Source organism: Melospiza georgiana, chromosome 31, assembly GCF_028018845.1.
Source record: "Melospiza georgiana isolate bMelGeo1 chromosome 31, bMelGeo1.pri, whole genome shotgun sequence".
NCBI classification, from domain to species: Eukaryota; Metazoa; Chordata; class Aves; order Passeriformes; family Passerellidae; genus Melospiza; species Melospiza georgiana.
The window spans coordinates 2846383-2859778 of record NC_080460.1 but is presented as its reverse complement, the minus strand read 5'-3'; the positions used below and the strand labels follow the sequence as shown (position 1 = coordinate 2859778).

Below are 13396 nucleotides of genomic sequence, written 5' to 3'. Positions count from 1 at the left end.
GCCACTCGGCTCGCTGGGAGCCGCCCCGGGGAGTCACGATCGCCGCCCTCAAAGGGGACGAGCGGGGCCGGCGCTCGGCCCGCTCGGGGCCGCCCTGGGGGAATCGCGATCGCCGCCCTCAAAGGGGACACCCCGGGCCGGCCCGGGGGAGTCGCGATCGCCGCCCTCCGAGGGGACGAGCGGGGCCGGCGCTTGATCCGCTCGGAGCCGCGCCGATCACCGCGGCACCGCCTGGAGTCGGGGGCTCGGGATGAGAGGACAGCTCGTGGGCTGTGTAAGTAAAATTGCAGAGTTGGCAATTTCCTTCCCGCAGCGTCTCTAAAGTTTGTCAATCCGGAACGCAGCGTTTGGTTTCCCAGCCCGAGGAAAAGCGCTGCTCTGGGCATTTCATCGGTTTGGATGCTTCTTCCTCCTGGGCTGGCTGGCGTGAGGAGCTTTAATCCCGCCGCAAAGAATACAAGAATACGGGGGTGGAAAGTGCGCTCCGAGATCTGCCACAACTCCGATCGCCTGCGCTGCACCTGCCAAAGCCGCCGAGCACAGAGGGTGACATTGACCTGCTGTGGATGTCACGATGTCACACTTCATCACTGCCATTGAACAGTCCGGCTGGAATTATCCCGAGGATCAATTTAGAGGAAAGCCAGTAGATGGTGCTTGAGAGAGCAGGCACTTTCCTAAAATATGTTAAGCCCTACACATGGCATCACACTCTGTAGACAATTATAGTGGTCCTTAAGCTGTGAGAAGCCAGGAAATAAATTCTGCAAGCTTCCCCCATGGCCGTCAGTTTGTTAGCATCTTTAATCTAGAAGTCAAATGGCTATTATCTTTAAAAATAAAATAAATTAGCCCCTGCTCACTCAGCGGTGTTCAATCTCAACAACTGGAAGTCCAGAAACAGTCAAATGCAGCCACACTTAAATCAGATTTGTGGCAGTAATGTTATCACCAGCACTGTGACTCTTGGAGAAATAAATTATATCATTCTGACATAGAACTCCATGCAGAGAAGGGTTAAACACACAGAGTACCCTGTATTTCATCTTTACCATTATAAAAATAACCAGTGCTGCCCTTTCCAAATGAGGACTCCACGCAGCTGCTTCTGAAAATGGAAGTTCCTCACACTGAATTCTGACAGGAGCTTGACTGCTGGTGTGTCACATCCTCGGTTCCAAGCAGGTAGGATTCATTCATCACTGCAACGATTGCAGCACTGGCTGCTTTCATAACAGTGCCCTAAGATCAGCTCTAAAACCACATTTTCCTGCCACACTCTGATAGCTGAATTCCTCATGACCACATTCCCATGAATAAATCTTCATTTTCTATGATGAGCAATATCAGTAAACATTTAACTCTGGCCCTGAACATGCTGTTCCTTATTTCTAAGAAGTTTTGCTTATTTAACTTGAAATCTCCTGTGATTGTTTCTTCTCCCATGACTGTTCAGGGCATGCTTTGCTCCTCAAGGAGGTCAGGGCCTCTCTGCCAAATATCTTAATTAGGATTAAGTCTACATACTGCAGCCTTCTAATTATATTGAAATATATATATTTCTATATATATTATTACATTTATATATAATATAAATTATAATATATAATATGAGATATAATAATTATAATGTTTATATTATATATATAATTTGTATAATAATATATACAATACAAATATATTATTTATATTTATATTATTTAGTATTATATTTAATAATATATTATAGTATTATTTAGTATTATATATAATATTACATATAATATAATATAATATACATATAAATATATATATAATTTATATAAATTATATATAATATATAAAATACAAATTATATCTATAATATATAATTATAATATATAATTTATATAATATAAATTCTAATATTTTAAATATATATATTATTATGTAAATAATTATACAGAAATAATCCAGCTGTGCTTTCACTCACACTCCTAGAAGCATCATGGCACAGGACAGTTCATCCTAAGGGATACGTACATTGAACAACAAGGTGTTCAATAGGGGGAAAAAATTGTTTTGAAACCTGAATCTGCTTTCTGACTGGAAAAGAGAAAGAACAAAACAAGCAAAATGTAAAATGCAGCAGCACGGCAGCGAGCAGCTTTCCAGGCTCCCTCCTCGATGAGCCATCCCCTGCCTGGACCATCCCCTGGATGCTCGGGAAGGGGTGGGATGCATTCAGCACGCTCCACCCCTTCCAGCGGAGCTGCGAGAGAAATCAGAGCAGAGACACGCAGGAAACACAAAGCCAGGCTGGAAAGAAAATCTGGAAAATTTCTGGAAAGAAAATCAAGAGAATACACAAGAGAAAAAGCAAAAAAAAAAAAAAGGTAGGCACTATCTGCACCTGTTTCAAAAAGGGCATTTCCTGTTTTCCACATCAATTAAATACTATTAATATTTAATAAATCCCAATTTAATAGGTGAAGCACCGTGATATTTAACTAATTGAGCTGTTGCCTTCCTGCTTTTGAGGAGATTCATAGTGCAGATAAAGCTGCTAACTTGCAGTTGTGTCAAGACAGCTGCAGCGTTCCAGGCAAAGGGCTGACAGCCTCAGGCTCTGAGCACTTCAGCAAGGAGCAGTTTTTGCACGAAGGACATTGGCAGAAGAACTTGGGAGTTATGGACAATTTAATAACTTGGTGATAAGGGAAGGAGACACAGTGAGCTAGCTGCAAAAGGAGAATTTATCTAATATTTATCTCATTTCCCAGGAGGAGATGAGACTGTGCCTTTCACTCCAGGGTACAAAGCATGATAGTGGAGGGACACAGAGGAGGAGGGGGAGAGTCATCTTTGATTCTCCTTAAATGTGGCCAAAAACCACAGGAAATACTGGGAATGATTCCAGAAACAAAGACTTTAAAATATTCATTTCCTCCAATGCCTTCAAAGACTACAGCATCTTACTTTTGTTTTCTTTTGGATTTTTAGCTCTTTTCCCCAAAAACAGAGTCTGTTCTAGAGACTACAGCATTTTGCAGTATAAACACTTGCTGTGTACAGCTAGAACTTGCCTGTACAGATGAATATATGAGATAAACTTGATTAAGCCATGGCAAAGAAAATATAAAAAGGACATTTTTAATTTTAAAAAATGTTTCTTGCTACCCCCTGAAAAATGATCTGCAGTTTCCTGCTGGTTTCAGGTAGCTGGGACTTCTTCCAAGATATCAGTTAGGCTGGCTGTCCTCCCACCAAAAAAAAAAAAAAAAAGAAACAAAAAAACCCAAAAAAAAACAAAATAAAAAAAAACCAAGATGTTGCCTTGTTTTTGGGGCATTTTAGCAGGCAGCTCAGAAATAAGTTCTTAACAGGCAGGAATTCTAACAATGCAGCTCAACTGTGATCTAAGTAGTTTCAGTGAACAAATCTTTCCTTGAAAGCTTCTTAGCTACCAGAATCTTGCTTCTTACAGTTGCAAGAACTTCAAACCTTCTCCACAGGTACAAACAAAGATCACCAGTGATACCAACAAACATTGGCACTGTGGGATGCAGAGCACGAGCCTGGGAGCTGTAAAAACGAGCCACAGCTGCAGGAGTGAGGACAGTGCAGGGTTAGGGCAGAAACCAAGGGATTGGAGCAGTTCAGATTTGGGAATGCTGCTGATTTAGTTCAGAATCAACTGAAATTGTTTTTGGAAATCAATTAATCGAAAATCGTTTGCACCACTTTTCAAAAGGTTTGCTGTACAATGCAAAATGTTTCCTAAGAGGTGAAAAATAGCTTGAAAGTATATAAAAAGTGTATTGTGAAATCTATGGACCAACACAAATCACTGACAGATGCTCCAAATTATAAGGATTTTATCATCAAGATGTGACCCAAAGATAAAGTATGGAGTAATAGGGTTCTCAGAAGATGTTCTTGGGAATCTTTTCAGTCTGACTTGCAACTTAAATCCCCTCTTTTTGCAGTCTGATGATGAGAAATCACATCCTGTTGTACTCCTGGTTCTGCTTCAGAAACTGGACTGTTTGTGCCTTTTGCTTTGAGCAGATTTTAAAACAGACAAACAACAAAAAGAAATAAACAACAAAGCTACTAAAAAACCACAGAGTCTTTCTCCATATTAGCCTTGAATCCCAATTTATGACTCATCTATCATACTTCAATTTCACCAGCTGTTATCCAGCTGCCTTCTCTGGTTTTATATAAACAGAGTCTGAGCTCATGATTCTGGAAGTAGTAATTTTCTCAAATAATTGGGTCAGCTTTCTGCATATAATATAGATGATAAAGAGGTGATATTGTGGGCAACAGTGCTGGAATTTTATTTCAGATATTTGGAACTAGGGCAATCCTGGACACTGGAAATGAAATTGTAGCTTCTTGCCTGTATCTTGTGCCTGCTACTCTATCACACTCCCAGCTCTTGGTTTGTAGAGGTATTATATTTTAAAAGGAAGAGAGAAAACACACACTGTAAAGCTCCTTTGTTCAACATCTTATTTTTTGTCTCTACAGATAATTTGAGATTTGGAGCTGATGTGGAAAACACTCAGAATGGAAGGGAAACTCCCATGTCTCCTTCTGCTGGTGGGAGCAATCATGACTGCCCAGTGCCAGGTAAGAAGCATCAAATCATTCTCTTGCCATCTTCCTGTATTTTAGCAGGAAAATAAAATCCATTCCTCACCATTGACTCCAGCTGTCTACATCAGGCAGGAGAATCTGCTTAGCTCACTAGAAATCAGAGGAATAAATGTTACATCTGAGTGACAATCAATCACTTGGTAATTCACGGCAAATAAACGATTTACAATTCTTAGGAACCCATCCTGAGGTACTAGAGGCACTTTTTGCTGGATTTCTGACAAGAGGGCAGACAGTCCCTCAGAGCCTCCCTGATTTACATGCCCTCAAGAAAAGGACTGGCTTTTTGGAGGGACTTGTTCTCTCATGTTTTTAAGAGAGCAGTTACTCACAGAATTCACCTTCTGTGCTTGCAGGGCTTACGCACGCGTTTCAAACGAGGAGCCAGATCCAGAGGTAAGCCAGGCTAACTAAAAAGGAGCCAGACCTAGAGGTAAGCCAGGCTAACTAAAACCATGTTAGCTGGAGCACTGTGAACGTGGGAGGGGAAAGCAAAGGATGCTGAAGGAACAGAGCCTGAAAGCTTTTTGTCGTGGTTATGCGGATGAGAGATTCAAAAAGCAAAATGCCAGATCATTAATGTCATCCACAACAAAGCTTTCCCTTCCTTCTGCTCTTCCTGAAATAAAAAGAGGCCAGCCAAGAGTGGAATAGCACATCTGGCACACATCAGAGAGAGAGATGGGACAGCTGTGGTGTGAGAAGGAAAAAGGGCAACCCACTAGACAGATGCATCACAGATTCTTTTCCCCTGGAAACAGAAGGGAATCCTTTTGCTCAGCCAGGTCTTTTCCCTGTATCTCTAAAAGAGGATCTCCTTTCTCTTGATTACAGCCATTTGCACAGATAATTCATCTGCAGAAATTTACCAACACGGGGGGATCTGGCTGAGGCTTTCAGGGAGCAGAATAGAATACTGTAGGTGCGACAGTGGTCGGAGTTGGTGCCACACTGTGCCTGCCACAGGTATGTATGACAAAGGAAAAGGAAATGGTGAGAGGTTGTCCATCTAATCGTCCTAAAAATGAACAGTCAGGGCCACAGTTACTGCACAGAAAATTTGGCTGGTTATAGAAGAGGATAGAAATGAAAACAAAAACAAAGAAAGGCTGTAAGAACATAAACAAAAATATTAAAACATGGCAATAACAGGTGGGTAGGGAAAACCAGAACAGGCTAAAGGAGACTGACAGGAAATTGAAAGGTGTGTATACATTGTCAGCTTCTTGCTTCTGTGAAATCTAACAGTATTTCCTGGTTTTTGCTTATTCCACAGTCTGCACTAGAAATAAATGCTACAATGGGGGCCAATGTTCACAGGCATATTATTCCCCACAGCTCTTCATCTGCCAGTGCCACCCAGGTTTCTCAGGGAAGCAGTGTGAAATAGGTGAGTGTACCACATCAGCTGCTGGGAGCAATGCTGGTGATGTGAGCTGTGCAGTGCACAAGGATGAGGTACCCAGAAGCTCCTGCTGCAGGCTAACTCTAATGAGTTGTATTTTTTTATTCCAAAGCTAATACTACAAAGAACTTTTAAGGAAACTTGGGTTGTTTTAGGTATCTCTTAATAAAACTGTGAATTTTGCAACTGAAGACCTTCATGTCCACTCACAGTCTGCCTGACAGAGAATTTTCACTGACTTACTAGACAAGATGTTTGAGAGCCAAGTTTAAACAGAACAGAGACTAGGGAAGCTGTCTGGGAAAGAATTTAGATTCTATCCTTACATTTTGCTCCCTTTTGTTCAGATACTGAAGTTAAATGCTACAAAGACACTGGAGTAACATACAGGGGTACCTGGAGCACAACAGAGAGCGGAGCTGAATGTTTAAATTGGAATAGTGATGGCCTGGTGAACAGGAGGTACAGTGGCCACAGAGAGGATGCTGCTGAGCTGGGACTGGGCAATCACAACTATTGCAGGTGAGAGGCTGATGGAAGCTCAGAGCCACAGGAATCAGCCTTCAGAGATTGAAGGAGCTAAAGAATGGCTGATTGCTGCACTCAGATTCCAAGCAGGGAACACTCTGCACAGGTACAAACACTGTGCAGCCCCTGAGCAACATCTGCAGACGTATCTGAACTTCAGATCTTCCTAGGCTGGATGTTTATGGCATCTCTCAGCCCACAGTCTTTCTTTTACCTCTTCCCAGCCCTCCCTAAACTCCATTTGTAATTCAGCTTCCTACTGCTTCAAATCTGTAAAAACAGTGTTTGCTGTACATGACCTAAGCTGCACAAACATGCTGTCCACTCCTGCTACTTGCCATCTCATCTTCACCTCAACTCCACGGTTTTATAATTAAAACTTCTGATGGTTCAGTCCACATCTTCACTGCAGAGCAGGGCTAAGTTAGCAAAGTAAGATAGACTGCAAGACACTATTGGCAATAGCTTTATAATGATGCATAATATTGGGACTCTTTCAGAAACCCAGATGAGGATTCCAGACCTTGGTGCTACATCTACAAAGGGGGAAGGTACACCTGGGAGCACTGCAGTGTGCCCTCCTGTTCAAAAGGTACATGGACAGGGAATGGAATTTCCATTATTCACTGCATATTTAAAGGGTTCTCTGTGAACTCGGGCTATTTCTGTAGCCTAAAAAGTTGAGATTCTCATGTTATATCATATTTAGGCTTTTAGTATTTATGACACTGAGAGGGTGAGATATATAGAGGTAATATATAAATACTTGGATAGAAATCACACCTAGGAACGACTGACAGGTTCACATCAATCTGGTAATGTGCAGTTATTTTATTGAAGTTAGGAACACCAACTGCAGCTCTGGAAGAGGCACAGATTACCGTGGCAGCCACAGTGTCACCAGCTCTGGAGCCACCTGCTTGAAGTGGAATTCTCTAATCCTCATCAGCAAGGTGTACACTGCTTGGAGAAGAGATGCTTACCAGCTGGGCCTTGGTAGTCACAATTTCTGCAGGTATGTATTATTATAGAATAAAAAAAAAACCCCACCAAACTGCCTTGCAGTAAAGCACACAAAATACAATACTGGTGACAATGAAACTCACTCCCAATTGTAATTTTATTCCACCTGACCTATTTATGCTTCTCTAAGGTCAGACTCTGCAAGTGTTAATTTAATGTATCCTTAGGACCCTGTGTATCTCTAAAAAGAATAAACTTGGGTCACAGTCTGACACCTTTAGGTCTCTGCAAACTCTCTGCAGATCTGATAATAAAAATAGTTCTTCTCTCTTATGCTGCAGGAATCCTGATAATGACAGCAAGCCCTGGTGCCATGTCCTGAAAGGGAATCAGCTCACCTGGGAGTTCTGCAATGTGCCTAACTGCTGTAAGGATACCAGCACTCCTCTTTCTTCTCTTTCTTTGAAGCTTTACTGTCCTGCATGTCATCTGTATTTAAATAAGATCTAGAGAAAAAAAAAGAAAAAGCTGTATTACAGTCCAGCATCTTCCAGTGAACAAAGAGCTGGAGTTAAACAAACAAACAAGAAAAGCTTTTTGGAGCAGAAAGAGATTCTGTGGCTCCACTCTCACAGAAATGCCTTTTGGCCTGCCAGAAGGGAAGATTGCAGAAATGGAGAACAGGAAAGGCAGGGTTTCCTTACTGTATTTTTCAAATCAGAATACAAGTTTCCTAGGAAACAGGGATGACTCAAATACTAAATAGCTCATGGCAGGCTGCCTCAGCATGGACTAGGAGGCTCTTAACCCTAACTCAAAGCAAGAGCGCCTGAACAAAAATGGGTCTAATTTTGGATATTTTGGGCTTGTCTTCCACAGCCACCTGCGGCTCGCGGCAGCGCAGGGCGCGGCAGTTCAGGATCAAAGGAGGTTCCAGCACTGACATTGCAGCTCACCCATGGCAAGCTGCCATCTTCGTGAGGTACCCCCGGGTGGCTGGAGAGCACTTCCTCTGTGGGGGAATCCTGATCAGCTCCTGCTGGGTTCTGTCAGCTGCTCACTGTTTTGAGGAAGGGTAAGTTGAGGAGTCAGTGTTGTCTTTGGGGGGGAAAAAGTCCGGAAAATAGAAGCATCCAGAAGGGTACAAGACTTGGAGAAAAACCCTCTTTATCCCATTAAGTCTGCTCTAAAGATTATAGTTAATTCTAGAGAGACACTTAATTGGGCAAACTAGCAGGATGGCATCAAGGTACCACAGGAGAGTATCAGATACCTTGAGAACAAAGTTGTCAATGCACAATGCAGAATCATGTGAAACTTGAGAACAGCAAGAGGCTGGCAGAGGAGCTTTGCCCTGATGGCTGTAAGCACACAGAACAAGAATAAAGGTAAATAGGTCACTTGGAAGTCAAACTGCATGGGTAACAAAGTAGTAATAGGGCTAAAATAAAAATAAATGTTAAAAAATTAAAAGGAAAAAAAGCAGACTTTTCAATAGGGAAGGGTCCACTGTAGTAAACAGAGGATAGAGACTCTCTTTGCTTCAGTTTTAGAACAAATCAGCTGAAGATTGTGCTGGGCAGGACTTCTCGAGCAACTCCTGAGGAAAGTGAACAGAAATTTCAAGTGAAGAAATACATTGTGCATCAGAGATTTGACCCAGAAACTTTCAACAATGACATTGGTAAGAACTTCTCTGACTTTGGGACTGGAAGGTGGTGGTTGGCTCAGGTTTGTGATTAACGAAGTGGGGACGTTTTTCCCTTGTTCAGCTCTGTTGCAGTTGAGCTCAGATGCAGAAGAGTGTGCTGTGGAAACAGGCACTGTGGGCACAGCCTGCCTGCCCACCCCAGAGCTGCAGCTGCCTGACTGGACTGAGTGTGAGATCTCTGGTTATGGCAAAAGTGAAGAATGTGAGTAGAACATGCATGTGTACGTGGCCAGAGCTTCAGTCCTGTGCCCTCAGAGAATTCAAGCCTTTAGCACCACTGAATGTGTTATGTAACATATTGGCTTATATGAGCACTACAAAATGTGTAATGTATCATATTGGCTTATATGAGCACTACAAAAGGTGTAATGTAATATATTGGCTTATATGAGCACTACAAAAGGTGTAATGTAATATATTGCCTTATATGAGCACTGCAAAATGTGTAATGTATCATATTGGCTTATATGAGCGCTACAAAATGTATGCAGGAGTTACTCAAAATCAAGTTTTGCTGTAAGTTATTCATCTGAGCTCTGTCAGTTGTAGTGTCTTCCTTGATACTCTCTGGAGTACAAAACTAAAAAAAAAAATATGGCACAATGCAAAAGGTAGGAGAGACATAAGATTGGCCATCAGGACCACCACATCTGCTGTGCTCAGTACATTTAGATACTGTAATTTAGACAAAAATCCAGTTCAGTTCAAGCCTTGACATAGTTGCAGATTGATGCCTTATTCTAAGAGAGGTTGGCTATGCAGAGATTAGCAAAAAAAATAACAATCCCAGCTGTACATTAAAAGGCTGGTTAAATTGTTTTGAAAGTGAGCTATAACAAAGAGAAATAAAAGCTGTCTGAAAGTATACACAGGCAGACCTTTGTTTAAAGCAAACAAAAGAAACCCCCAGCCCTTATTTTACTTTCTTCCTTTTCCATCTTTAAGTTCTCTAACTTGTAAACTTAGTAAGACAAAAACTGTGAAGCATTTATCATACAAAACCTAATCACAGTTTGGATCCAAAGGGGTTTTGGAACAGACCTAAAAACATAATATTTAAGTGGGGCACAAAGTATTTTTAAATGCTTTTAAAGCTTGTCCTCAGCATTTTTTACAGGGAGTACAGAAAAAACTCTGGGAGGGAAAAGATGCTGCAACTGTAATTCAAAACTTGACTGAATAACAACAATCCTGCCAACTTTCAGTTTTGTGCAATTGTAGCTCTACAGGAGAAGAAAACCAATATCCAAAACTGACCACCCAAATCTCTTCCATTCCAACAGAAGTGTACCAATTACTCAATATTGTGTATGACAAAGCATTTCACTTTTTTTAGTGCAAGTTTAATGTTAAAAAGTTAGGATCCTATTTCATACAGTTATTTTCATAGATATTTCCCATGACTTCACTCTGATTGATGTAACCATGAAAAGATGATTTATCCACCCAAGAAACCCAGCAGTCTTTTAATTTGGAGCCTGCAGAAACCTCTACAGCTTTCTGAAGAAACAGTATTGTTTCTCAGCTAGGTTTAAACTGTTCTGATTATCAAAGTGGAACACCCAGGATATAAAAAGACCCTTTGGAAGGAAATTTTAGTTTAGCCACAGAGCTACTTCTGTTCACTCTGCCCTAAACTATGAAATGGAATTGCCACTTTTAAAAAACATACATATGCATATAGACAGACACAGATACATATTTATTTTGTCATTTTTCTTGCAGTTTCTCCATTCTACTCAGAGCACCTGAAGGAAGGCCATGTCAGGTTGTTCCCAGCCAGTCGCTGCACAGCACAGCACCTGGACAACAGGACAGTGACAGAGAACATGATATGTGCAGGAGACACCAGGAACCTTGATGATGCCTGCAAGGTAAACCCAATTCTGTTCTTCTTTTCTTTTCTTTTCTCTGTTCTTTGAGCTAACCAAACAAAAAGCTTCAGAAAACAGTTTAAAGAAGTTGTGCATTGCCTACATGGTAGTTCTAGTAGATTTTTGATGAACTGCTGGGTTCTCTTTCATTTCTCTTCCTCTCATGGAGGAGAAGGCAGGGAACACTTAAGCAATCAAACCAGAACAACACAAACTGAAAATCCCAAATACAGGAAATACCACAAAACTGAACAGGAAAACCGAGCCCAGCATTTCCTACTATTTTCTGTTGTGTGAAGATGCAAAACACTCAGCAGGAGGTTCTGTACAAGGAAGGGGGTGCCCCTCTACTGAAAAGTAGAGAAAATAAAGGCTGGAAGATGCTAAAAAGCAATGACATGGTGAAAAAGGAAGGTGTGCATTCAATCCACATCCTTTCTGTTTAAACAGCTATTTAATAATTTTGCTTTACTGGTACACATAGCAGTATAAAACCCCTTTGATCTTTATGGCTTGAATAACAGCCTTCCTCTCTTTTTTCTTTTCAACATTTTATCTACATTTCATAAATGAGCTCCATACAAAGTTAAGACACTTCAATGTTACATTTTTCTGTGTCTCTCCCCATAAGAGGAGCACTGAGGGACTCTGGAACATAGAAGTGACTTAGGTAAAAGTACTGGCACTAAGTGTGGTGGTCTTTGAGGGGGTCCCAGCATGAGGGAAGAGATGAGAATCTTGACTCCATGTTTCAGAAGGCTGATTTATTATTTTATGATATATATATTATATTAAAAGAAAATTGTATACTGAAATTATACTAAAAGAATAGAAGATTTCATCAGAAGGCTTGAAAGGAATAGAATGATAATAAAATCTTGTGACTGACCAGAGAGTCTGAGCCAGCTGTGATTGGCCATTAATAAAAACAACCACGAGACCAATGACAGATGCACCTGTTGCATTCCACAGCAGCAGATAACCATTGTTTACATTTTGTTTCTGAGGAGAAAAGATCCTAGCAAAAAGATTTTTCATAAAATTTATCCGTGACAACGAAGAGCTCTTGATTTGTGAGCACTCTACATAGGGTGTTTCTGTAAACACCCCTAAAGCAGTGAGGGTGGGAAAAGCAATGCAAAAATAAACAAAGGTTGTTACTGACCTGCTGCTTCTCTGCAGGGCGACTCTGGAGGGCCCCTGGTGTGTCTGAAGGATGAGCGGATGTACCTGATTGGAATCATCAGCTGGGGAATCGGCTGTGGCCGCAAGGACATTCCCGGTGTTTACACAAAAGTGATTCGTTATCTTGGCTGGATTCAGGACACCATGAAACTCTGAGGAAGGAAAATGAACCTTTCCAATCCCGTGGCCGTGCCCTCAAAACTTCCTACTTTAGGTGTGCTAACAGGGCTTCCTGTTTGTCCAATACTTACAACTGCTAGTACCATAGGAAGACAAACGGCAGTGTGTAGGAAGGGCATGTTCTCATAATAATCTCCCTATTACAGGTTATTAGAAGCTAATCATCTTTTTCCCATCACCAAACTTTCACCTTGCATCAAATCACAGAAGTACAATAAAAAATTAATTCTGGCCCATGCCCTCAAAACTTCCTTCTGGGTGCTTTAAGTGTGCTGACAGGGCTTCCTGTGTGTCCAGATATTTACAACTCCTAGTACAATAGGAAGACAAACTGCAGTGTGTAATACTCTCCCCATTACAGGTTATTAGAAGCTAATCATCCTTTTCCCCAACATCACCAAACTTTCACCTTGCACCAAATCACAGAAGTACAATAAAAAATTAATTCTGGCCCTGAGTGAATAAACCAAGAGAGATCGTGCATCTCTTTAGCAACTTTATTGTTGTAGGAATGGGTGTGAACTGAAGGGGACATTTAATTTCCTGAAAAACTTCATCTCTCTCCTTACTTGGCTGTACGATTGGAAGCCATTGAGCTCTGTCCTTATCCCATTTGACTTTGCCAATTTAAGCTGATTTCAATAGAAGCTGGTTCCCAATATAAAGAACAAAAAGCTGTAGGCATGGGCTGCTTATTTCCAGATTAATATACTACTTACTTCTTCAGTTTGGAACCAATTAATTGAGTTTGAGCTTAAACTCTCTGAGCAAATTCAGGTTGGCTTAATTATTAGGACATTTTATTCTTTCACTTGGTTTTGTTCCTGGTAACGGAATAGGTAAAAATTTTAATACAGGCTTGATCTGCCACAGAATCAATGCATATTTTTTGACTATTAAATTTCTATGCATTATCATGTGATA

General features: G+C 41.1%; 1 protein-coding gene across 4 annotated transcripts; it reads left to right on the top strand.

Annotated features, from left to right (window-relative positions):
- The first annotated feature begins 19 nt into the window (after positions 1-19).
- On the top strand, positions 20-12938 carry PLAT (plasminogen activator, tissue type). 4 transcript variants are annotated; one of them, XR_009115793.1, is made up of 15 exons: positions 20-274; positions 4498-4599; positions 4983-5022; positions 5461-5592; positions 5903-6016; positions 6379-6553; positions 7060-7151; positions 7400-7574; positions 7864-7949; positions 8402-8597; positions 9070-9206; positions 9295-9435; positions 10959-11107; positions 12290-12618; positions 12834-12938. XR_009115793.1 is itself a non-coding variant. In XM_058042384.1 (14 exons), the coding sequence occupies exons 2-14, from the start codon at positions 4519-4521 to the stop codon at positions 12446-12448; spliced, it is 1677 nt and encodes a 558-aa protein (XP_057898367.1). In that variant the 5' UTR covers positions 20-274; positions 4498-4518; the 3' UTR covers positions 12449-12938. The 4 variants fall into 4 exon arrangements, 3 of the variants coding, with proteins under 3 accessions (XP_057898367.1, XP_057898370.1, XP_057898368.1); XM_058042384.1 differs by having other exon boundaries at positions 12290-12938; XM_058042385.1 differs by lacking the exon at positions 20-274 and adding an exon at positions 3694-3712 and having other exon boundaries at positions 12290-12938.
- The last annotated feature ends 458 nt before the right edge of the window (positions 12939-13396 follow it).

What these genes read in the sequence shown, in the direction of transcription:
- PLAT (XM_058042384.1), top strand. Translation starts at nt 4,519, where the DNA reads ATGTGGAAAACACTCAGAATGGAAGGGAAACTCCCATGTCTCCTTCTG. An exon ending in CCACACTGTGCCTGCCACAG is followed by an intron (nt 5,593 to 5,902) that starts GTATGTATGACA and finishes CTTATTCCACAG; the next exon opens with TCTGCACTAGAAATAAATGC. An exon ending in AGGGAAGCAGTGTGAAATAG is followed by an intron (nt 6,017 to 6,378) that starts GTGAGTGTACCA and finishes CCTTTTGTTCAG; the next exon opens with ATACTGAAGTTAAATGCTAC.